Raw genomic sequence first — 26,128 nt, 5'->3', positions numbered from 1 at the left:
ATAAAACTAACCTAACTCACCATAAAGTAATCGTTTAAAATTATTTTTTTTTAGTTACCAGATATGTTAATTGTACAATTGATTAGATTTTCAGGGTTTTTACATATGCTTTATTGATTGACTGCTAGATATGTGTAATGTGTATTGCTTGAATTATTGATTGATTCAGGGTTGCCAGCTTTTAATCATTCATTGCAAGACTCATTATTGATTTAGTACATTCACTTCAAGTCTTGGGTGTGGAGAGTAGGACGTCCCTAAAAGACTGATTTTATTTGATAATAACCAGTTGATTTTCAGGGTTGCCAACTATTTTTATTGCCCAAATGATTGATTTGTCAGGATTGCCAGTTAAGGTTAACTAGCTAAATTTCCAGGGTTGTCATCTATGTTTTAAATGGTTGATAATTCAGAAGGGGGGGGGGCAACATGGGGGTCTCTTGTAGATTCCAGTTCCTTATGTTCATAATCATGCTTCAGTTCTACTCTCCAGGAATTTAAAGCTTTTAATATTTGTACTTGTTTAGGGTTGCTAGATATATAGAACATAAGGATATTCGAGTTGTTTGTCAGTCCTCTCCTGACGTATCTGATGATATTCATCCAAACTCTAGTGATTTCATCAAGAACTATCTCTCCCAGGTAGTTATGTGCCTTCGTTTGGCTCGTTTTCCCTATAATTTCTTTCAGGGCTAAAATAAGAAAGTATAAGAAAGACAAATATTTCCTAAATTTCATATTCTGAACATTCGCTTTTCTTACACTATATTAAATATTGACCGTGACAGAAAATAAATGCAAAAAAACGATCCAAAGACGATGCATAAACGAACGTGTTCTAATGATCGTTTTTGGTTCGTTTTTCAAATTTATGTGTTTAAAATACAGTTTCTAAATTTTTTAAGTTTTTTTTTTGTAATACGATCCAAGACGATTAACAACACTATTCCCAGGTTACTCGATTGGCCGAGGGTGTAAAATTTTTTTTTTTTGTTAATTTAGAAATCTTTTGTTTTGCATTAGTCGTTGTAATCCTAATTGAGCCTCCATTTAAAGAGGGTTATGCACTGTTCACAATAGTACCCAAAAATCTTTATCTTTATTGGTTGAAAATTGTTTCATTTTTAATAATTTCCTGATTTCTTTGGCAGCATAAATCCGCAAGTTATTTTTTTCAGTAAAAAAAAAAACAATTAAAATGTCAGTTTTTAATGAGGAAAACATGGGCATTGGGCATTTCATTCATTTTTTATCAGAAAAAGCCGTTGTGAGTGAATTGGACATGAAGGACATGATAAGGACATGAAGGACAAGTAGTGAATTGGACATGAAGGACTTGAAGGACAAGAAGTAAATAGGACATGAAGGACATGAAGGACATGACGGACATGAAGGACAAGAAGTGAATCGGACATGAAGGACATGAAGGACAAGGAGTGAATTGGACATGAAGGACAAGAAGTGAATCGGACATAAAGGACTTGAAGGACAAGGAGTAAATCGGACATGTCATTTTTAAATGATGGGTTGATGAGTTTGGAGAAAGCTTAACCTCCTAAATCTATCTGTAGAAAATAAGTTTCTATTGTTTAGTACCCTGAAAGACCGATGGTAAAACTGTTTGTTGGCCAAGTTGTGAAAACTGAATATGACGGAAAATGGCATATAACTAGGGTCAAGCAGGTAAGGTTTAATAGGAGACAGTTGTGAATATTTATTTTTAATGCAATAATTTTTAAGTCAACTGCAGTGGTATTTTTTTTCTTTAAAAACATTACCCTGACTCCTTGAAAATATATTTTCTACCTGTTAGGAGGTTTGCTTAATATTTTTAAGGTTTTTTTTCAAATACGAAAAGCATTTTAAAATAAGTTTCCTAAATGGCCCAGCCATTTTACCGTTTATCCCAGCATTTTTGGCATTTTTCAGCCATTCTCAGCTAAATTGGGTTATCTCTAGGGCTGGGCAAAGTTCCGTTAACTTAATTCTATAAATTAGCTTCAAGTCTTTTTGACAATTCTGTTTTTCTGAATATCCATTTTCTCCTTGCATCATCCATTATGTTCAGCTAATTTTGAAATAGACCAGGATATAAACCCTGGCCTGTAATTGTATTATATTTCCAGGTTGATGGTAGCCTGGTGAAGCTCAGTTTTGACCAGGATGACCGGGTAGAATGGATTTACAGAGGAAGTACCAGGTTGGGTCCTCTCTTCACGGAGAGAGAGAAGCAGAAAATTAGATTAGAGCAGGGACCAAACCAGGTCAATAATATACTTTTTTTCAACATTTATTATTTTCCCAAAATTTAATTTTTTTTACAATATATATAAAATTAAATAAAATAGGTGAGAGAGATCCCTTCTCTCCTTCTTTTTATACTGATTCCCAGTGTATGTGGAATTTAAGGATTCCCATTTATTAATAAACATCAATAAACATGGGTTTTCAAAAGTATTGTGCCATATCATAATAGGGATTCTGTACAGTAAGACCCATTAAGCTTTTGACTAGGAAGACGACGTTTAAGTAATATTGTGCGTATTTAAAAATCAACATGGTCCAACTATACTTATAATACTCTTGATTTTACCCCAAAAAATAATTTCATCATTGATTTTTTGTGATTTCACCTTCCAATATTCCAATGATTAGGTTGCAAGGCGACATAGAAGAGAGAATGCACCTTTGATAGAGTATACAAGACAGGTATATTATAACACCTTTGCTAACTGGTTTTGTCTCCCCCTTAATTTTATGAAACCACAAATTTAAAATTTTATCAATCGTGCGTCCAATTTAACCAAAAAGGCAAAAGTATGTTGAGGACGCAGAACAATCAATTGTAAAAGCATAGATCTGAGATATGTTTTCTTTGAGGTGAATGATGCAGATCTGGATGCTGATGGGGCCCCGGTAAAGAAGCAGAACGTAGCAAGGAAGTCTATGGGGAATAGGTAACTCATGAAAAGATATGTTTAATTATATAAAAGGGGTTTGATCCTTTTTTACCTATAATTTATTTAATTATAATTGGAAATTCTTTTTAATGGATTACATATTCTCGAAAACTCCTTTGGAAAAGGTTAATTGCGATTTTGGTATTCTGAACAGTGTGTTTTCTGTTTCCCTTAAACTATAGAAATAAGTAGAAAATTTCAACATTTTTTCCAAAAGTATTTTTTGATCTTGAAAAAGTGGTTTGTTTAGAGACAGACGGAGTGATAACAATGAGCTTGTTAGCTCCAGGGAAACTGATGGTAACACACATAAGGTAGTACATTTTTTTTAACTTTAATTTTAACAATATTCTTGAAATAATTATATTTATTGCGTTCAAAATACGAAAATTGTAGGTTTGATACTACTTCATTGTTATATCTAGTTCGTAGTATTTTCGCTTATCGGTAGATTATTTTCAAATTTTATTTTGATGATTATCGGCGTCCAAACATAGAAGTATAGAAAAGATTATTAAGAAAAAAAATATTTCAAGATGTTACATTTTTGGCTTTTAATATTTTTTTTATCATATGTGCTTGTTAGATCCTAACCATATTGGGTTCCTGGAACCAATAAAGTTTTGCTCTCCAAACACGAACCTCAAATTCCAACTTGTGAGCTCCCACCCTTGAATTTACACTCAACTCTTAGCTGGGTTAATTCATTGGACCTTAAATGGAAGGGAGCTCAAGCCTGTAATATCAGATTAAAGGTTTCCCATGATGCCCTTGAAAAAATATTTTTAATAAATCTTTTTGTAGAAATTTTTAATATTTTTTATAGCTTTATTTTCTTTTCTTGATTTGATTTTGCAGAAGTCTGTTGCAGATCAAACGATCTTCCGGAAGTTGGTTTTTTAGTCCTTAAGTCTTACAATGCTAGTCTTGCATTCTGAATCTATCTTTATTAGGCTTTATTTTCATGGTCTAAAACTCTGAAAGACCTAAAATCTTAAAATAAGAATTATAAATTGAGATGAAAAAATATTTAAACGAATACCTTTAATGTCCCCCCCCCCCCGTTCCCTATCTATAGGTGCAAAGTTAGTAACCATTTATCTCTATTATTATAAAATTGATTACAAAATTCTGCAGCCTGGTGAGGTCCTTTCAGGTTAAAATTAAAGTTAATCCTCCAAGAATGTGGTAAAATATTATTTTTCATAGGAAGAAAGTGTAATTATCAAAATTATTTCAGGGTTTTTCTTTCAATACTATAAACATAATTTTGATTATTACACTTTATTTTATGTGATTAAATAAGATTTTATATTTGAAGAAATGACCTAGATCTAGATCTGGGTTTAGACCTAAATACATGTTTTCAGGACAAATCCAGGATCCAGAATCACAACAAAACCTGAGCACTGATTTTTTTACTCAAGTACACCAACTATTGATATTGTTCTAGGTTGATATAAGTGAGAGGCGAGCAAGAGGAAAGCCATATGAAAAACATCAGTGCTCCAGCAAGTATGTATCTATATATTTAAAGTCTGTTTATCCGATCATAACTCAGGAACCTCTGGACCAATTTGCCTCAAATTTTGATTAGGAACTTAATCCACGGGATCCATGACAAAGCGTGGGTAAACAGCGGGACTAACAATGACTATCCAGGGCAACGCTAGGTTCCCAAGCTAGTACTACATAATTTTCATTATTTTTACTATGTAGAATGCAAATCGAAATCTCAATACATTCCATTTTAATATACTCACTCCAAAATGGTATAATGGAAGTAGGATGTTCCTAGAAGTCTAACTTGATTTGATAATGAATGATGTTCATTATTTTTTAATGTCAATTACCTAATACTATTCACTCTTTAAATTTTTCTGGGAAAACTTTACAGCGCCTGCAGACTTAAATCAGAGGTGTATACAAGGGGCGAAGGCACCCCCCCCCCCCCCTCTGGATAAGTAATTCCTAAAATTTTTTAGGGTTTCTCAAGTCCCAAAGTGTGCTGAGCCCCCTTGAAAAAAATAATATTATTTTCAACATAACTGATACTCTTTAATTTAATTGTCTCTTAAAGTTTTGTTGAAAATTCCTTCATCTACATTACCATGGATACGTTTTGACGGTAAGTTGTAACCAATTGGTAAATTAATAGCTATTATGGCTAATTTTGACAAAGTCTCAACCCTTACCCCTATTTAGTTGAATGCAAGGTTCTCCTAATAATAATAATAATAATCAGGTGTATACAGTCTGCCAGATATAAGTATGATGAGGCAGCCCTTCGAGGAACCAATCCACTCCTTATACCACTCATAGTTGGTTGGGATAGACAGGTACTAACCAATCCACTCCTTATACTACTCATAGTTGGTTGGGATAGACAGGTACTAACCAATCCACTCCTTCTACCACTCATAGTTGGTTGGGATAGACAGGTACTAACCAATCCACTCCTTTTACCCCTAGTGGTTAGGATAGATAGATACTTACCAATGCACTCCTTATACCACTCATAGTTGGTTAGGATAGACAGTTAGTAACCAATCCACTCCTTATACTACTCATAGTTGGTTGAGATAGACAGGTACTAACCAATCCACTCCTTTTACCCCTAGTGGTTAGGATAGACAGATACTTACCAATCCACTCCTTATACCTCTCATAGTTGGTTGGGATAAACAGTTACTAACCAATCCACTCCTGATACTACTCATATTTGGTTGGGATAGACAGGTACTAACCAATCCACTCCTTATACCACTTTAGTTGGTTGGGATAGACACAGGTACTAATTCAAATCAAGACAAGTAAAAATAGTTAAAGGGAGTGGCCGGCTATGTAAGGTAGTCCTGAGTTTGAGCACAAATTCGACGTTCAAAACTCCTACTTAGGGGGGTGGATACGTTTTCAGGATTAATTTTTTTTAATTATTTAATAATGATTACGAAAAATAAAGTAACAGTTACAATAATCTAACTAGATGGTTAGGAACATATTTCTCAAAAGAAATTTGTCAATAAATCAATGCTAAAATTGATTATTTCGTTTTCATTATTATATTAAATTTCTTATTTTCTTTGAATTTATTCGCAGATTTCTTCAAATGTCGCCCTTTCAATAATAATTCTAGAAAATCTGCAGAAAATCTTTGTGAATAATGAGAAACCAGAATAATGAGAAAATAGAAACTAATAATTGAACAAGAGAACTTATTTTCGATGATGAGATTAATTTTTATTTTCTCAACATGTTCCTATACATGACGTCTGTAGTTTATTGTATAACTTTACATTTTATGTCGTCGTTATATAATAATAAAAAAAACTAATTCGGAAAACGTATCCACCACCAAAGCAGGAGTTTTGAACGTCGAATTTGCGCTCAAACTAAGGATTTGCAGATCTTTAAAAAGTTTTAGTTTCTTGGATCCGGATCTGCAACGGTTTTAGTTCCCTGAATCCGGATCTGCAAAATTTTAGTTCCCTGAATCCGGATCTGCAAAATTTTAGTTCCCTGAATCCAGATCCGCAACATTTTAGTTTCTTGGATCCGGATCTGCAACGTTTTTTAGTTCCCTGAATCCGGATCGGCAACATTTTAGTTTCTTAGATCCGGATCTGCAACAAAAGTGCCCTGGATCCGGATCCGAAAATTGTGTGCATCAACTGATTCGAAACTAAGTAGCAAATTATCTGTCATAAGAACGAGAAAAAACTTCCTCAAACAAACCCATTTGTAGTTTTGGATATTAATCAAGTTTCTGCATAAAAATAAGAGAACCTTAAATTTTATTTTTTGGTGTGAAAAAACTTGTACAATTGTTCAGGAATAAAATCCGAATCCTGATCCAATTATTACGGGACAAATTTATGATCCAGATCTGGATCCGTATTAAAATGAATTAAATCCTATTCGTATCTATTTAGGAGACCGGTTACTACGGAAAGGTTGGTAATGCTAGAAGATCTAAGAAGATAATGTACACAGCTCCTTGTGGTAGAAGGCTGAGGTAGGGAATTGCTAGTTTTCTATGTACTAAAAAGGAAATAAACCTACGTATTATAAAATTATAAGGATTAGTCAATTAACGTGTATTTTAAATTGTTACAGCCTGAGCTGGAAACTCACCTTTTTGTAAATCTGCAGATTAATTTAATCTTTATTTGATATCCAGGAAAGGAAAGGAACCTGAATAATGATTGGATTAGGAACCAGAATAATGATATGACAAGGAACCAGTATAGCGATATGATTAGGAACCTGGATAATAAATGATTAAGAACCTGTATAAGTATATGATTAGGAACCTGGATTATAAAATGATTAGGAACCTGAAAAAGTATCTGATTAGGAACCTGTATAAGTATATGATTTGGAACCTTTATAAGTATATGATTAGGAACCTGTATACGTATCTGATTAGGAACCTGTTTAAGTATATGATTAGGAACCTGTATAAGTATATGATTAGGAACCTGTATAAGTATATGATTAGGAACCTGTATAGGATAAGGAACCTGGATAAGTATATGATTAGGAGCCTGTATAAGTATATGATTAGGAACCTGTATAAGTATATCATTAGGAACCTGGACGAGGTTCACAGGTATCTGAGAATAACCGGAAGTCAGCTTGAGATAGATTTCTTTATCTTTGATTGGTTTGTTCAAGGAAACAAGATTCAGACGATTAATTTAATTAATCATTCAAATTTCTACAAAAACACAAAACTAAAAATTTAATAAAAATGCGAAAAAAAACCTTTTTTACTATAGTTTGGAAAATGTCAGACATAATAGGGATTCATAAAAATTAACATTTAGAATTTAAAAAAAAAAGAATTTCTTTTTTTTACAAATGTTCACTTTATGTCTATTTGATGTTTATTCTGATGTCATCCTTCAATCCAAAAACAAGCCATCTTGAAAATCTCAACGTACTAATGGTACCGACAGGACCATTAAAGTGAATAGAATGGTAGACCGCCATAGGCTTGACTCGAATCCCTGGATTTTTATTATTATTATTATTATTATTATTATTATCATTTTATCTTGAAAAAATTTGAAATATGTTCTCAATTTTTGAATCTTGATTTGTTCACAGTATTTAATGAGTTTGAGCCAACGCCAAGCCAAGCTAAGCATAAAATCCAAGGTAAATAAAAAATTTTATAATTTGTGACCCATTACCCCTCCTCGAACCACTTCTTGCGCCTCTGCCATATTCGATTTTAAGCGAAGGGTATGATTTAGAAATATTTCATATTTTGTCCAATTTTAATTTCACTTGTTAAGATCAACATTTGTTTCAGTGGTTCTTAACAAATGCCAAAAATAGATCCTATTTCTGCGATAAAAATGAAAAATATGTTAGTTGGTTTATAGACTTTTCTGAAGTCAAAACTTTTTTGTTGTTAATCTTGGGATCTAGTGTAGATCTATATCTTATGCAGTCCTACGACTTTAAATCCTCATTGATATCCCTTGGTGTTCATTTATTCTAAAATTTAAAACAGTCTACACTGGATATCGAGATTATTTAACCGTTCAAGATTAAAGTTATTCACATTCACATCTGTTTTCAGATCTGAGCTACGGGAAGGAGAATGTTCCCATATCCCTGGTAAATACCGTGGACAACTCCTACATCGAGTACGTGGAGTACTCCACCACAAGGATACCGAAGGAGAAAGTGTTTATCAACACAAGTAAAGATTTCCTGATTGGTTGCGATTGTGAGGATGACTGTCAGGATAAGGACAGGTATAATCAGAATTCTTGATTGTCAGGATAAGGACAGGTATAATCAGGATTCTTGATTGTCAGGATGAGGACAGGTATATTCAGGATTCTTGATTGTCAGGATAAAGGCAGGTAAATTCAGGATTCTTGATTCTTGATTGTTAGGATAAGGACACGTATAATCAGGATTCTTGAATGTCAGGATAAGGACAGGTATATTCAGGATTCTTGATTGTTAAGATAAGGACATGTATATTTAAGATTCTTGATTGTTAGGATAAGGACAGGTATATTTAGGATTCTTGATTGTCAGGATAAGGACAGGTATATTTAGGATTCTTGATTGTTAGGATAAGGACACGTATAATCAGGATTCTTGAATGTCAGGATAAGGGCAGGTATATTCAGGATTCTTAAATATCAGGATAAGGACAGGTTTATTCAGGATTCTTGAATATCAGGATAAGGACAGGTATATTTAAGATTCTTGATTGTCAGGATGAGGACATGTATATTTAGGATTCTTGATTGTTAGGATAAGGACAGGTATATTTAGGATTCTTGATTGTCAGGATAAGGACAGGTATATTCAGGATTCTTGATTGTCAGGATAAGGACAGGTATATTCAGGATTCTTGATTGTCAGGATAAGGACATGTATAATCAGGATTCTTGATTTTCAGGATGATATTCAGGATAAGGACAGGTATAAACATATGACTAAAAAAATGGAAATTTTTTTCAAAATTAAATTTGATCGTTTTTTCAGCGTTTCCAAAATTCCACGGGCAACGCCGGGCACTTCAGCTATTTTTTTATATTTTTCTGGTAATAAATTAACTGCAACTTTTTGTAGTTGTGCCTGTCATCAGCTGACTTTTCAGGGGACTAGATGTGATATGTCGGGTAAACTAAATCCTAATATTTTATAGTTGTGCCTGTCATCAGCTGACTATCCAGGGGACTAGATGTGATATAGCTGGTAAACTAAATCCTAATATTTTATAGTTGTGCCTGTCATCAGCTGACTATCCAGGGGACTAGATGTGATATAGCTGGTAAACTAAATCCTAATATTTTATAGTTGTGCCTGTCATCAGCTGACTATCCAGGGGACTAGATGTGATATAGCTGGTAAACTAAATCCTAATTTTGTAGTTGTGCTTGTCATCAGCTGACTATCCAGGGGACTAAATGTGATATGGCTGGTAAACTAAATCCTAATGCTGGATACAAGTATAGACGACTGTACGAGCATGTTTCAACAGGTAACAGAGATATGAGGATAGTTTCAGGGCTTAATTTATAGAGAGATGCAGTTAAATCGCGGAGACGTTTTCAACCTCTTTTCTTGTTCGCCAGTTTAAGCTGAAGAGATCTGGTTCAACTGGGTCTCACTATCAATTAGATCTGGTTCCACTTTTTTTACTTCAGTTTTGATTTGATTAAGTGAAGTTTCCACCGTCACAGCGCGCATTATAACATTTTAAAATTAGAAAGCTAAATTAAGAGAATTACTGACAAAAAATATACTTCACAAGATTTGGTTTGGGTCTGTCCCCCCCTCACTATAGGTTTATAATGAACTAGCTTGGAACCCAGCTCTTCCTTGGAACAATGATTTCTTTACAAGAATCAACCTATTCAGCTGAGACCTTTGAAAGCAGTCTAAAGAACATTCCCGTGGTTCTACTGAGTTTCTCAGTCATAATTTGAGACAAATCGGTTAAGTGGTTCCTGTGTTATGATCAGATATACAAACAAACAGAGATTACTACTTTATATAAATACTGAATATTTATTGTACAGGTATATACGAGTGCAACCAGAAGTGTAAATGTGCAAAGACCTGTTTGAACAGAGTGGCTCAACATCCTCTCAGGAATAAACTACAGGTTAGCTCTCAAGTTTACAATGTCTGATTTATCTCAAATGTTACAAAACATCTGAGTTTAAAAGTAACGATGTGCAGTTTAAATGATAAGTGTTGATAAAATCAATAGTCCATACCACAGTAGTTCAATCAGCATGTCACATGCCTATATAGACGAAAATCTTTTAAAGGAGATTCTGAATGTGTTTGAAAAATGATTTGAAAAATAAATAAAAAACTTAAACTTCAGGTTTTTAAGACGCAGAGCCGAGGCTGGGGAGTCAGAACCCTGGTAGATATGCCACAAGGTAATCAAATTATCTAACTAATTGATCTCGATATACCTTAAGGTAATCAAATTATCTAACTAATTGATCTAGATTCAAACTATCAAACTTANGTATGGGCGCTACGCTCTTCGGTATGAGACGTCTTTATCAATTTTCTCCTTATAGACGCAACAGATAGAAGTAAGATTAGTAGCGATCAAAAGCGCCTTTTTATCGCATTAAGCCTATACCCCCTTTCATTTTTCGTAAACACTCCCTTTAAGGTATTCAATTTAATCAAACTAATTGATCTAGATTCAAACTATCAAACTTATTGATCTAGATTTACTTCAAGGTAATCAAATTATCAAACTTATTGATCTCGATATACCTCAAGGTAATCAAATTATCAAACTAAATAATCTAGATATACCTCAAGGTATTCAATTACATCTTAGATTTATCAAACCAATTGATTAAGATATACCTTAATTAAAGGCATATATATATATATCGTTATATAGGTCGTTGTGCTTTGTCTGTAGGTTGATTGTTAATAATAATAATAATAATAGTATCTGAAATATGGTAAGGAGCATACATCCGAAATACGTCTAAGAGTATATATCTGAAATATGTTTAGTAGTATATATCTGAAATATGTTTAGGAGTATATATCTGAAATATGTTTAGGCGTATATATCCGAAATATGTTTAGGAGTATATATCCGAAATATGTTTAGGAGAATATATCTGAAATATGTTTAGGAGTATATATCTAAAATATGTTTAGTAGTATATATCTGAAATATGTTTAGGAGAATATATCTGAAATATGTTCAGGAGCATTTATCTGCATCTATGTTGGAAACCTGTTTGAGGCAGATGAAGGAAACAAACAAGGACAAAACTATGGAGATGAGTACTTTGCTGATCTTGACATGATCGAGATGGTGGAGAAGAGAAAGGTTAGATCATGGATAGGGCAACTTTATTTTCATTTTCATTTACGAAAAAAAGATTTACGTTTTTAAGCCCCGTTTTGAAAATGTACTCTAGTATATAGTTTTAATTTTAAAAGGGTCGTTGATGTAAGATTTCGAATATTCGGCCTAGTTTTTACACCAAATGTAAGATTTCGAATATTCGGCCTAGTTTTTACACCAAATGTAAGATTTCGAATACTCGACCTAGTTTTTACACCAAATGTAAGAATCGGACGACCCATTATAAAATTAAAACTAGAGCACATTTTCGAGTTGTTTCGTGATTAATACTTAGGGCTAAAAAACGCTTATTCCTGTTATTGGGTCACGCTGTAGTTTATTTGAAAGAAAAAACCCTGGATCCTTATTCAATTGGCAAGATCTATAAAAACGAAAATTTAAGCGAATACATTCGTAAAAAACTATTTTTAAAACAAAACAAAAAATTCTGTTAATATTTTAACTTGAATTCTCACTTTTCAATTAAAGTTCACCGCAAATTTTTGTTAAATAATAAACAAAGAATCTTTTTTCCCCTTAAAGAATAATGTTAACTTGAAACAATATTTATGAGCTGGATACGATGCCAATTTTTTGCCGGATAAATTCAGATTTTTTTCCGGATCTGAATCGATAGAGAATGATTTCTTATTACTGGGTATGTCAGTATTGCATAAAAATGTTGTAGGAGGGATATGAGAGTGATGTCAGTGATGAAGAACTCGAGAAAACTAACTTTTCCTTCACGAAGTATGACTTTAATTATGATCTTGATCTTGATCTTGATCTTGATCTTGATCTTGATCTTGATCTTGATCTTGATCTTGATCTTGATCTTGATCTTGATCCTGATCTTGATTTTGATCTTGATCTTGATCTTGATCTTGATCTTGATCTTGATCTTGATCTTGATCCTGATCTTGATCTTGATCTTGATCTTGATCTTGATCTTGATCTTGATCTTGATCTTGATCTTTATATTGATCATCTTGGTCTTGGTCTTGGTCTTGATTGTCGATTGTTAATTGTTAATTTTGTTGATGATATCATATTGTCAAGAAAATATCATTATTTCATAATTGACTTCTTTTTCAGGGAGAGTTATGGAGGTGGTATTGATGATGTATCAACCGAAGATGAAGATGATAATTCAGGTGAGGATTTAGAATTGAGATCTTGTTGGAGAAATGGATTTTAAGATTTTCGTTGCGCGGTATAAAGGGGGTACATAGTGTCTTCATGTTTTATTATTATCATTTCCTCATAAATATAATTATTATCATTAAGGTGAGAAGAATACGGATAAAGATTTTAACCCAATCTGTAAGTTAAAGAAACCTCCCAAGAACACAGATAGAATCTCAAGGAGTAAATTGCACCAGGTAAATTAGCGGGATTTATCCAACTTTTGGGAATTTGATCATATTGTTACCATTGACGTAAAATTTCATTGGAAACCAAAAAATACATCAATTTAAGTACATGGAAGGGTTCGTGCAAGCATCTTGAAGTTTGTAGAATTTAAGTTGTCGAAATTGCGATATAATGTCTAATTTAGAGCCTCTGTTCTCTAACTTTGTAAAGTTACCAATTGTAAAAGAAAATTTTATTTTATTTGTTTCTCATTTTAAAGAAAAAACCTTTGATTTTTCCTAATGAAGAAATTAAACACTGAACGGAAGAGATCGGCGCGTTCGCCTTTTTCACAATTTGTTCGTCCATCGTTCGTTAACGACTTATTTTGTTAGTTTTTTTATTCAGTGGTTGAGCAAAATATGAATTCGTTTGTTTTCAGAGTTATCGTTAATTTTCCATCTATTTTGTTTGTCTTCTGACTGAACAATTTTTCAGGTAGATTGTTAGTGGGTTTTATTTGTCAAAAGTTTGTTCGGAAAATTCGCTCGTTTTATATAAAAGTGATTGTTTTTCAAAATTTAGTTTTAAAAATCGTTCTTTAGTAAAATAAACAATCTTTTTTTCAAGTTTGTTTGAAATAGTCATTCGTTCAGTAACAAATCTTTGATTTCTTAGGTTGATGGGGTAGGAGATTCAGACTCATCTAGTGACTCAGATAACCAGCCTAGTGATACAGATATCCACCCAATTCCTGACCAAAGGGACACAAGTTTTTAACACACTTTCTGTTAACTTTGAAATTTTAATCTTTTAAGTTGATGGGTGGGGGGGGGGGGGGGGGTAAGAACTGTGTTTCCGGGTATACGGTTTATTTTTAATAGTTACGTTTTCCAGAATCAATTGAATATCTCTTATTTCCCCTTTTTATTTAGGGGAAGCCCAAATTAGTCAAACTAATTATAATTTGATTAATTCATCAGCAAAACATTTTAAAGTTTTATGCAGTGATATTTTATGTAAACAGGAAAAATAATAACAGTGCACCCTAACAACCACCATAAATAAATTCCTTGGAAATCAAGGCAATGGACCAGTTCTATTCTAAGAAAAACAGAATAATTTTAATGAAGACTTAAAAGTCGTCTTTGACATTTGAAAAAGTTTCCGGCATTCATAGTTTTAATAATTAAAAAAAAAAAATTAAATAATTCTTAATATTTCTGGTATTTTTGAAAGAAAATAACTAGCAGACCACTATGAAGTTGGAGTATTTGGCAATAGTCTAGTTGTTCAAATAGTACATCAATTTTCACGCTTAATCAATTTTTTTGAGTGGTTTTGTCGTTGATGTACATGAAATGATATTATGATTTGTTAAGTTTATCCTCCCCTGCGTGTGTATAAGATGTGTCGTATCCAGGGTTGATATAAACTCCTTGATTAAGAAACCAGATCCATTCAAGAATAATATGGTCAGACCAAACCTGGGAGAACCAGGTTCATCTCTTTCTTCACTTCAAAAACTTTACCTCCCATCATTCTCCTTTCTCTTTCACACATTTCCCCTTCCCTACCTTTCCCTTTCCCTGCCTTTCCTCTTCTCTACCTTTCCCCTTCCCTACCTTTCCTCTTTCCAACCTTTCCCTAACTTTCCTTTTTTTACCTTTCCCCATCACTATCTTTCCTCTTTCCAACCTTTCCCTACCTTTTCCTTTCCCTACCTTCCCTCTATCCCACCTTTCCCCTTCCAACCTTTCCTCTTCCATTTTTTCCTCTATCCTACCTTTCCCCTTCCCCACCTTTCCTTTCCCAACCTTTTCCCTCCCGTACCTTTCCTCATTCCTACCTTTTCTCTTCCCAACCTTTCCTCTTCCCTGCTGTTTCCAATCCTTTTCCCTTTCCTTCCTTTAACATTTCCCCTTCCTCTTTTCCTGTTCCTCCGTCCCCCTTTCTCCTTTCTCTCTTCTTGGTCTTTTATTTCTCCATATAGGGAAGGGGGGGGGAGCATTAAAATATATACACCCATGTTCAATATTAAAATTCCCTTCAGCTTTGTTTTAACGTTTATAACAAAAGGTTTCATGCATAAAAAAATGGATATTATTTCTTGGTTTGAAACTTGAATTTTAAAAAAAATGAATAATAATATTTTTTCTTGAAGTTGCTGGACGGGGACCTGAAGTATATGTTCAGCATCCTGGACAAGTTGACGGTGCAGCAGATTATTCAGGTAATCAGAGGCCGAAATTAAAGATTTTGAGCCGTGGCTTAAATTTTAGATCTGCTCAAATATGGTTGGTTCCACTTAACATCGTATTCAATGTTTCAAGATTTAACCCGATGCTCAATTATAACCGGTTTTTTGCGGATTTGAGACGCGGCTCAAATTCACTAAATTCGGACTCAGGTTCATAACTTTTGTCTCAGATAGCGCTAAACTACAATGCTGGTTTCGTAATCAGTGACCATTTTTATATGAAAGGGACTATAAGCCTAATTTCGAGTGACCCTCCATGAAAACTCGAGAACGATTTCAATACCCGATTCACAACGGTATTATTGTTACTATTTTGGAAAGCGCTTACCTTTTTTTTAACCTGTATTTTAACCTGTATTTCAACCTATATTTAAACCTGCTTTTCTACCTATATTTAAACTTGTATTTAAACCTTTATTTAAACCTATATTTAAACCTATATTTAATCCTGTATTTGAACCTGTATTTGAACCTGTATTTAAACCTATATTTAAACCTGTATTTGAACCTGTATTTAAACCTGTATGTAAACCTGTATGTGACCCTGTATTTAACCCTGTATTTAACCCTGTATTTAACCCTGTATTTAAACCTGTAATTGAAACTGCATTTAAACCTGTATTTAAACCTGTATTTCCACCTGTAGATGATGAAGAGGATGAGGATGCGAGGAAAACTAAACCTGGATTTACTCCCCTAGCTGGTATACAGGGACCTGGTATCAAGGTATGAATTTGGTATAACACAGCTGAGATCTCATCAGAGCAGGAGATTTCATTAGAGTAGGATATCTCACAAGAGCTGAGAATCTCAGAAGATGTGGACCGGATCCGGATTCATTTTTCAAGTGCGGATCCAGGATCCGGATCCACATCAAAATTAAATTGCACTGGTTTAAATCCTGTCATTAACCATAAGTCCCATTTTGTTTAGAAAACATTCAAATCTACTCGGAAGTTCTTCGGGCACAATGAGGAACCTTATATCATGGATGCCAAATCTACAGGAAACATTGGAAGATATCTCAACCATTGGTGAGTAGGGGTATAATAGTCTAGGAATATCACTGAGGTCTCATTTATACTTTTTTGTAGCCCTCTAGGCCTATACATTTTATAAATTGCAACGCGCTTTTATAGCTTAAGGAGTAATTGGCACAATACTGCTCGATTTTTGCGTGAAACCGTGCACACCTTGGTTCGCAGTTTTATAAGAGTGCAAGCGTGTGTAAGCGTGTAAGGGTATAAGGGTGTAAGGGTGTACGAGTGTAGGAGTGTACGGGTGTACGAGTGTACGAGTGTACGAGTGTACGAGTGTACAGATGACTTTCTAGACCTCTGTTTAATGGTTGAGTAGAAGTGCAGTTTAAACTGTATGTTATTTTCGAAAGGAAAGCAAACAATTTAAATTGAAAAAATGATATATGTCAATCTAAATTTCTTAAACTGCCTCTTTAACTCCTGTTTTGGTTTAGTTGTGATCCGAACTGTTTTGTGCAGAGTGTATTCGTGGATACTCATGATCTCAGGTTTGTATTCAGTTAAATATTTAAATTATGTTATCAATATTATAATTCTCATTTAAAGGGACTGTAAGCCTAATCTCAAGTGAACCTCTATGCAAAGATGGTGTGACTTTAGTAAAATCATATAAAAATCCTGTCTCCATAAAACATTGTTATAATTTTGTTAAATAGCCCGATTCACAATGGGACCCTGAACAGCTTTGTCTGAACAAGTATGATATCAATGTTAATAATTTTAAAAACTGATTATTTTCCATTGTGATTCCTCTTTAAAAAAAGACTTGTGCAATAAAGTGTTGAAGTATTTGAATTATCAAAATGAAATTCGTTTTAACCTAGTAAACGCCAATATCTTCAATATTTTTGATCAGATAAAGGTTTCAAGGGTACCGTGTAGAATTGGTCATTGACATCTTTACATGAAGGGTCACTTGAAATTACGCTTTCATTCCCTTTAATATATTTATTGATTTATTCAGAATTCCCTTCAGATTCTACAGATATGGCTTGCTCATAGGTTTTTTAATATTCTGGTTTAAGTAGAAAAGATCAATTTTTTGTAAGTAATTAGTTATACGGGAAGGATGCCTCAAGCAATCCCTGCAAAATATGATTTGATTTGATTTGATTCGATTTAATTTAATTTAATTTGATTTGATTTGATTTGATTTGATTTGATTTGATTTGATTTGATTTGATTTGATTTGATTTGATTTGATTTGATTTGATTTGATTCGATTTGATTCGATTCGATTTGATTCGATTTGATTCGATTTAATTTAATTTAATGATTTGATTTGATTAGATTCGATTTGAGTCGATTTAATTTAATTAAATTTAATCTAATTTAATTTGATTTGATTATATTCAATTCGATTCGATTTGATTCGATTTGATTCAATTGAATTTGATTTGATTTGATTTGATTTGATTTGATTTGATTTGATTTGATTTGATTCGATTCGATTTGATTTGATTTGATTTGATTTGATTTGATTTGATTTGATCTGATCTGATCTGATCTGATCTGATCTGATCTGATCTGATCTGATCTGATCTGATCTGATCTGATCTGATCTGATCTGATCAGATCTGATCTGATCTGATCTGATATCTGATCTGATCTGATCTGATCTGATCTGATCTGATCTGATCTGATCTGATCTGATTTGATTTGATTTTTATTTATTTAGATTTCATTGGGTTGCATTTTTCTCCCAGACGTTTATTCCTGCTGGGACAGAGTTAAACTGGGATTATGCTTATGAGGTCAGTTCATTTACAGTACCCGTAAACCTGTGGAATAGGAAGACGACATTTAACAAATTTAATTGTTTGTTTTTAATCTTTGTGAAGAAACAATCTCAAGAACTGACGAGGGTCAACCCAGACCGAAATATATTTTCAATAAATGTGGAACTAACATCTACTTTTTTACTCTACAGAGGTTTGGTCCATCACCATCACTGAATTTTAAATTTAATTGTATTTAGTGTATTTAAGCAAATATTTTGACCAGCACATTAAAAGGGAAACATGAGTTTGTGTACGCAACAAAATTTAAGTCAAACAGTCCTCTTCTTATTACACAGGTTCAAGGGTCGCATCAGCAAGATTACTCGGCTAGTTCTTTAAACGAATTGTTAGTGTTCTTTTGAATGCACTTTCGACTATATATTGTTGATGCAAATAAATTTAATTTTTATTTTTAGAAAATTCGTTTTAAGACACTGTAGACGTAATTTCAAGTGAACTTTTCTTTATTATGCATGTCCGATTCACAACGGTACCCTTGATGGAATAAATGCTTTTAATTCTTAAACTTTTTAACTGTGGTTTCTTCCAAAATATTTATCAGATATAGGTGAGGTGTCTGGTGAATTTGGCAAGACCCTCTTTAAATGGGGAATCACTTGAAATTACCAGGACAGTCCCTTTAAGTAAAAAATGCGCAGATTCTTATTCATTTTACTTTCAAGCAAGATATCTGAAATTAATGTCACCAAAATGTATTTTTTTGCCATAAAATTATTTATTTTAAACGTTTTAGTATAAATTTAAATCATTTAATTCATATTTTTATTAAGGATTAGGATTATAGGATTAGGATTAGGATTAGGATTAGAATTAGGTAGTTTTGGACTTATTTTAGGCTTGATGTTTTTTTATTTAGGTGGATACTATTGAAGGTCGGAAAATAGACTGCAAATGCAATGCTGCACAATGCCGTGGTCGTCTTCTTTAGACTTGATCTGAGAAGCTCGTCGATCCATTATTATTACTTAATTTGTACAATACTTGTATGTTTGAGTTGGTATATAGGTTAGTATGTATGTATGTATGTATGCATAATAATAATAATAATGCCGGCAACATTAATTTTTTTTGTTAATATTGTGCTCAATCACTAAATTAATAAGTTGTACTTTTTCATAAAAATTAAACCCTGAAAGTTAAAACAAAACTTTTCACAGATCTTCGGCTTCTTTGCGATTGGCTTAGTTGGACATTTTTTATGAATCATTTCCAGTTTCAAAATGTCTGAAAATTCTTCTATGCGAGGAGAAATTTAGAAGTATTTAGTATTTTGTAATTTTTTGTGTTTTGTGGATATAACTAAATATATTTTTCAGCTTCATAAGTCGCTCACATAATAAGAGAATTAGTGTTGTAAAGCCTTTTGCTTCGGTTTTGAAATATTTTTTCTCGTAAAAATGTTGGATAATGTAAGAAAAACAGATGTTTTTAAATTGTTTAAACTTAAAAGTAAGAGAAAACTTATTTACGGATATTCGGATTTTAGTTAGTTAACATTAACTAAATTGATAAGTTATACATTTTCAATTTAAAAATGTTTGCAAAATTAACCCTGAAAATTATTTGCATTCATAAAATGACAGAACTAAAGAGCCCGTAGTAAGCTTAATTTCAATTGATCCTCCATGTAAAGAGGGGCTTTTCCTGATTCACAACGGTACCATTAGAAGATTTGTGCTTTCGTCTAATACAGAGATATGTGTGACGTCACGACGAGTGTGTAAAATATCGAACCCTACTTGTATTCAGCTGCAACTTCCAGAGTGCGCTATGTTCACAACTTGACACAGCGCATGCTTGTGTAAGACTATCGTCTAAAATTGTATAGTTACAGTGAGAACAAGAAGACTACGACTTTTAGACTTAAGTTAGGACTTTTAATAGTCTAAAAACATTGAACACGGTAATTGTGCAGTGTAAACAGATAAAGGAATTGAGTCTGAGCCACAAAATCAGACTTTCTAAATTCTATATCTTGGTAACATGTTGGTGTAAACCTTTGATATTTCAAACTTTGATTATTTGATTTTACAGAATTCATAGTTTGAAATATTTTTCATAGAAAAGGGAAAATATGAAGATGAAAAGATATAGGCCATCTCATAGAAAGAGAAGATTTTTCATAGTAAAGGAAAATTATGAAGATGAAAAAACGAGAACAAAATATCGTTTTGTCTATAAAATGGCCCAGCGCCGAAAATCAGAGTTTGTAGCAAAGGCTCAATTCTTTTCAGTTCTTAAGTGATTCAAGAAGTTATTAGTAAAACTATTTGTATTGTAAAAGCATCAAATATTTCTATTCAACAGTTTCCTGGTTTTCAGTTCATAATTCTTCTTAATTTATTAGTTTGGAAAGCTATAACAACAGTAAGTTTGAGGTTTACCAACCATGTTCAGAAATTGGGGATACGATTACAGGGTGTTTAAAGAAATATTCATTTTTGAATTTAATCTTAGTATTGTATTCTAGGTTTAAAAGGATTTAATTATGATAATTTAAATATTATTTCCTGCAGCACAAATGCGCATTGCGCAAGTCACTTGTTTAGAAACAACAATTAAAAATATTTAGTTTTAAAATCATTTAACATTGGTATCTTACTTATACTTAATCAGACAATTGTCATCATGAGTCACTTGAAATTACGTTTACAGTCCCTTTAGGATACTACTATTGGTCAATACTCAAATAGACTTCTTTTTATTTCTTGTCGTTGAAATCTCAGCCTCAGAACTCCCGCGTTTCTTTCCTCGTTTAGTCGTCTTCGTTTCCTGCGCAGGGTTAACTTCATCGACCCCATTTTTATTTTCTTCTTGTTCAAGCTCGTTCTTTAGTTTTTGTTCCTGTTTTTCCTCCAGCTCCTGCTCCCGGTCGTGCAGTTTCTCCTGTTCCTGCTCCTGCTTAGTTCCCCACCTCCAGAAACTGCATCGTTTTCCCCTGTTTCCACAATGGAAAAATATTTTCCCCTTGTTTTTCCCTTCTTTCTTAACAACTTGCTTGACAGCTATCAAATCGCATTTACACATTACTTCCTTTACTACAATCTGCGCCTTTTCTTCAATATTCTCTGTATGCTCGTTATCAGTACTTTCCTGAACTTCAAGTTTGTAACTATCTTCCTCCTCTTGCATTTTCCCCTCTTCATTCTTCGCTCCAATATTGACATCCTGAAAATTTTCTAGTTCTTTTTTCTCTTCTGGTTTTTCCTGAGATGTCTCCTCTAGGTTTTTCTCTCCTCCTTTCTCCAGCTGCTCCTCCCATTTCCAGAACTTACATTGAAACGCTTTCAGCTTTCCGCACTGGTAGAATACACGCCCTTAATATTATTAATAATAAAAATAATAACTATAAAAATAATGATAATGATAATAATAACAATTATAAAAATAATGATATAATTTATAACCGGAAAACTCTGAAATAGGAAGACGACTTTCAAACTCAAGTTATAACAAAAAGTTCAATGAACATATGAGGTACAGCAATCGTGCAGTGTAATCAGACCCATTTCAGTTGAAATGCGAATTTCTAACTTACTGGTAAAAGTAGTATTTGCATTGTAATACAACCAAGTGCACTTCAGTATTGCTTTAATGTCGTCTTCCTGTTCTACAGTTTTCTTGTTATTACTGTATAAAATTACAAAAAAACACTCCAATAAACCTTTATTTCGTCCCTCTTTTTTGACCACTTGTTTAATAGCAACATCTCCACAGCTGCAACAGACAACATCATCTGATGACAGCTGTAATATAAACTGTCAAAATACCTTATTATACCAGGAACTAACTCAAAAAAAAATTCAAAGGAAGGAATTTACTTTTAACATATTTTTGAAAAGTTTTACTGCTTTCTTGCAACTTTTTATCTTTCTCAAAGATCATTTTTTCTTGTATTAAATCAGGCTGTTAGGGAGTACTATCTATCCACCCCCCAAATTGAAAATGAATTTGTACTGAAGATTGGCGTATTTCTTAAAGTTTTTGGTTTAAAATCATCTTATTAATTCATGTTTTTTGGTGGAAAATGTATTATAAAGGGGTAAAATACTGTGCAAATTTAGGTTAAATTAGGTTTTTATTTTTTCTTAAAATATGCTACAGTGATACCCAAAAATCTTTAGAACAGAACGATTATATTTGAGCATTTCTTTGTGTATTTGACCTTGTTATAAAATTAACATTTTCCCCCCCCCCCCCCCCCCCTTAAAATTAACTTCTTGATGTTCATTGGAATATTGAAAATCCTAAATTGAGTCTAAAAGACTTTTTCCTATTCCAGAGTTATATATTATATATACTGTATATTATATACTGTACTAGTTTCAAATATTATTAAGTTTTTAGACCTGAATTTGATTCTCCCATTTAAAGAATTTGTGACAACCTGGCTCTTTAGGATTTCCACACTTTACATACCTAAACTCAGAGATACTTATTTATTCTATAAATACAGCCACAGAGATTTATAAATTTATGTAGACATGCACCACAGGCCTACTGTTTGAATTTTTAAACTGATTCAATATGTATAGGTGGATCTGTTTTTAAGTTTTTAAGTTATTTTTTTTTCTTAAAACCTAAAACCTAGATGATCATTTTAGGAAAGTAAAGCAGAGTCTGGGAAAAGAATTATGATAGCTGAGAAAAGTTTTTGAGATTTTTGTAAAATAAGAATTTTAACATTTATTTTGATGAGCCAGTTGTGAGCTATGATGAGCCATGGGAGCTGCCGACTATAGTAGTTTTGAATGGGATTCAATGTTCGATCCGATCATGCTACTTCTGGGACTGAGTCCTAGTAGCTATCAAGGATATAATGTAAGGAAAGTTATTTCAGAGGTGTACGTATCTTTTGTACTGCAGCGTACTGTCTCTTGGCGATAATGTAAACACAAGACAGATGTCGAAGCCTGACATGGGATCGATCTTTCACACAAAAAATCAATGAAATATTCTGGTCATAGGAAACTATTATGTGAATTATCAAAATTATCAAAATATAATGCTTTTAACCTCCTCGAATACTTAACGAACACTGATGCATCTATTCTTGTTTACAAATTCCGCCCAGAGAGAACTGGTTTCAATATATACGCATTGTAATCGCAACTGCAATTAACTTTCCTTGCATTTTAACCTTGGTAGCTATTTACTTTTCGGTAACATTTTGTGATTGAATTACATATACAGATATTTTTTATTATCAATTTACAATTTGTCTATTTTATGATTATTTCTTAACTTCTTTCTTTACAATAATTTTCGCGGGGTTTCATTTAAAATCCATATTCATTTCTAATTCATGGGCAAAAAAAAAATTTTACTTTGTCAAAGAAAAATATTTTTTTTTTTAATTCCACGGACAACGCCGTGCACTCCAGCAAGTATTGCATATATTATATAATCAGGGCCGGTTAACGGATGGAACTTTAAGTGAATATTGTATTTAAAACTATACTTTTTTCTTATTAAGGTTTTCAAGGGGGATGAATCAATCAAAAATCACTTACCTTTTTCCTTGGTTTTCTCCATTTTGAACCTCCCTAACCACAGTAGGGTTGGAACAATGAACACACCTAATATTCTAAAAAAATATGTTTAATCAATGACAACTTCTTATATGGTGTTTATTTGTATTTGTCTAAAGGGATAGCGAGTCAGATAACTCTCAAATAACATGACAAAATTATTTGCAAAATATTAACAATTGTGGTTTTTAATTTGACAAAATTAGAACAAATGTCTAATTCTTCAATGACAATCTGAAAGCGCAATTTTGTTATTTATTTGGGGGGGGGGTGATATCTACTCGATATAAAGCAATATTTATTAATACTTATTTTAACTCAAACTCTTAACTAAATGAATATAGAAAAAATATGCCGGTTTAAGAAAGTTTTAGATAGATATTTTTAATCATTCAGAACAAAAAGTTTTATCAAAATTAAACTTTTTTAGGTTTATTGGACGTTTTCAAAAAAATGCAAAAAAAATCATTTCTGACACCCCTAGGCTTAGTAAGTCAATATAATTCACCAAAACCATACTGCAGTCCTTCAATTATCATACAGGGAAATTTTCATCTTTCTAAACATCCCAACGAAAGATTTGACAGGTTCTTTCGGGCTCTGTATACACATGTACACCTGTACACCTGTACACCGCACAATTCATTTTTTTCAATTTTATTGGACTATTTTAAGATTATAACTAGAGTTTGTCAATCGTTTATCTATTCCACAGTTTTTGGGGTTTTACTTTATAAACTTGTACTTAAACTACTCAATATAAGACTGCACTGCAGATAAAAAAATAATTCACTTTGTTGAATATTTAAATAGCAAGCAATTAACTTATTTATTAGCAAACTACCATGCATTCAATTCATTCTTGAACACAAAATTTTCCTTTAAAAAACATGGGCGGCTAAAATGTTTCAGAATTAGCAACATTCTTAAAATAGCATCTTTTTATTGAGTCCAATCCATTATGTATAGAATACTTTTATTTCATAAAGTTTTCATAGAAAATCCCTTATTAAGAATTCATCATATAGTTCTGTAAAAAATCTAAGATATGTTAACAATTTTAACAGTAAAGACTAAAGAACCTGAAGCTCCATATCTGCTCGGAACCTTCATAAAACTAACTCTAAAACTGTTTACTTATTTTTTCAAGGGGAGAAAGAAGCGGTAAAAAAATATAAGTTTGCCAGAAATTATTCTTTTCCAAGATGAAATTTTTTTTAATTGACTGAATTTTTTTTTGTGGTGAAGTATTTGTAAATAATACAGATGAACATTTCTGTTTAAGCTTTAAACAAACAATAAATAAAAAGATAAGATTTACAAGTTTGCAATCCAAAATTTACGGTTTTCGGTAAAGAAACTTGAGAGAAAAAATGAATTACCTCTGCTTTGATAATTTCTATATTTATTTTTGAAAATAGTACTGACCCAATCAAAAGATATTTTAATAATATTTTGGGTCAATAACTCAAACTTTGTTGGTTTCTTGTTAATTATTGTTGAATTATTGTTTTACAGTTAGTTTAAAATAATTCTAAGCTTAATATGAAAGGTAGGCGTATACAGGGGGCGAAGCCTCCGTCTACCCCCCCCCCACCATTGCACAAATTCCTGTATACGCCCCTAATGAATATGTTGACTTTTAAAGGGAGTGACCGGCTATGTAAGGTAGTTGAATTGAGTGTGCAGTTTGGAGACAAACTCAAACTCAGAATTTACAGATCTTTAAAAAATTTAACATGCCTCAAATGAATCCGGAAGAAGTTTTCCATAACAGTGCATACTCAGTTCATCTACCTTACATAGCCGGTCACTCCCTTTAAAGATAAAGTTTTGTTTCCAGGCAAAGCGCGCTAGGTTCCCAAGCTAGTTGAAGAAAAAATGTTAGGATTCATTACGATAGCAATAAAGTAAAACATTATAACTTTTTTGTACTTCTTATTTGTAACGATTTGATATAAGTTTGTAGTCCAATTTTTAGGTTTTTTTTATGCTTTTTGTCCACCGCTTTTGTTCAAGTTCAGACTACAGAGTATCGTGTATTTTGAATATTAAATATTTCCATCATTCTTTCATGGAGTAAAATATCCGCAAGTTGCTTTATTAGAAACCCCATATCTTATATGTTCTTGCTCAGACTAAGGTTTCAAGGGAACCTTTTTGAATAGGACATGTCATTGTCACAATATCAATGCCTCCACTGTTCAGTCCCTTTATTGGAATGCAAGTAACCTTATGAAATAATTTAATCTAGCGTTAAGAATTTGAAAAATCAAAGATTTGCAACATCAGGTTGCAAAAGTT

The 26,128-nt window shown here is 32.6% G+C and overlaps 2 protein-coding genes across 2 annotated transcripts in view; one reads left to right on the top strand and one right to left on the bottom strand.

The window, feature by feature from the left end:
* LOC111709742 (histone-lysine N-methyltransferase SETDB1) overlaps nt 1-19,355 on the top strand; it is a 32,181-nt gene extending 12,826 nt beyond the window's left edge. The window contains exons 16-42 of the mRNA XM_023483674.1: nt 528-642; nt 1,594-1,683; nt 2,127-2,264; nt 2,656-2,709; nt 2,881-2,957; nt 3,211-3,274; nt 4,414-4,475; nt 5,206-5,299; nt 6,893-6,975; nt 7,552-7,637; nt 8,073-8,123; nt 8,554-8,731; nt 9,869-9,978; nt 10,520-10,605; nt 10,834-10,891; nt 11,696-11,820; nt 12,527-12,588; nt 12,934-12,992; nt 13,126-13,220; nt 13,870-13,955; nt 14,615-14,691; nt 15,356-15,424; nt 16,098-16,177; nt 16,385-16,485; nt 16,926-16,979; nt 18,170-18,245; nt 19,150-19,355. Of these exons, the coding sequence (XP_023339442.1) occupies nt 528-642; nt 1,594-1,683; nt 2,127-2,264; nt 2,656-2,709; nt 2,881-2,957; nt 3,211-3,274; nt 4,414-4,475; nt 5,206-5,299; nt 6,893-6,975; nt 7,552-7,637; nt 8,073-8,123; nt 8,554-8,731; nt 9,869-9,978; nt 10,520-10,605; nt 10,834-10,891; nt 11,696-11,820; nt 12,527-12,588; nt 12,934-12,992; nt 13,126-13,220; nt 13,870-13,955; nt 14,615-14,691; nt 15,356-15,424; nt 16,098-16,177; nt 16,385-16,485; nt 16,926-16,979; nt 18,170-18,245; nt 19,150-19,221 (2,302 nt within the window). The 3' untranslated portion in view covers nt 19,222-19,355. The remainder of the gene's footprint in view (nt 1-527; nt 643-1,593; nt 1,684-2,126; nt 2,265-2,655; nt 2,710-2,880; nt 2,958-3,210; nt 3,275-4,413; nt 4,476-5,205; nt 5,300-6,892; nt 6,976-7,551; nt 7,638-8,072; nt 8,124-8,553; nt 8,732-9,868; nt 9,979-10,519; nt 10,606-10,833; nt 10,892-11,695; nt 11,821-12,526; nt 12,589-12,933; nt 12,993-13,125; nt 13,221-13,869; nt 13,956-14,614; nt 14,692-15,355; nt 15,425-16,097; nt 16,178-16,384; nt 16,486-16,925; nt 16,980-18,169; nt 18,246-19,149) is intronic.
* A 144-nt stretch (nt 19,356-19,499) lies between these two features.
* On the bottom strand, nt 19,500-24,986 carry LOC111709386 (golgin subfamily A member 6-like protein 22). Its single transcript, XM_023483074.1, has 5 exons — nt 24,907-24,986; nt 23,807-23,880; nt 22,643-22,712; nt 21,958-22,039; nt 19,500-21,610 (listed from the first exon to the last, which is right to left on the bottom strand). Exons 1-5 carry the CDS (start codon nt 24,916-24,918, stop codon nt 20,979-20,981), a joined length of 870 nt encoding a protein of 289 aa, XP_023338842.1. The 5' UTR covers nt 24,919-24,986; the 3' UTR covers nt 19,500-20,978.
* Nucleotides 24,987-26,128: the final 1,142 nt, after the last annotated feature.

Source organism: Eurytemora carolleeae, unplaced genomic scaffold (assembly GCF_000591075.1).
Source record: "Eurytemora carolleeae unplaced genomic scaffold, Eaff_2.0 scaffold58, whole genome shotgun sequence".
Taxonomy (NCBI): Eukaryota; Metazoa; Arthropoda; class Copepoda; order Calanoida; family Temoridae; genus Eurytemora; species Eurytemora carolleeae.
This window is presented reverse-complemented; position numbering and strand designations above follow the sequence as displayed.

Excerpts from the sequence above, each read along its gene's own strand:
- LOC111709386 (XM_023483074.1), bottom strand. Across the intron at positions 22,713-23,806 it reads GGAGAAAACCAAGGAAAAAG|GTATGTAAAGTGTGGAAATC; the intron begins GTAAGTGATTTT and ends CTCTGAGTTTAG. Across the intron at positions 21,611-21,957 it reads AAAAGAGGGACGAAATAAAG|GGCGTGTATTCTACCAGTGC; the intron begins GTTTATTGGAGT and ends AATAATATTAAG.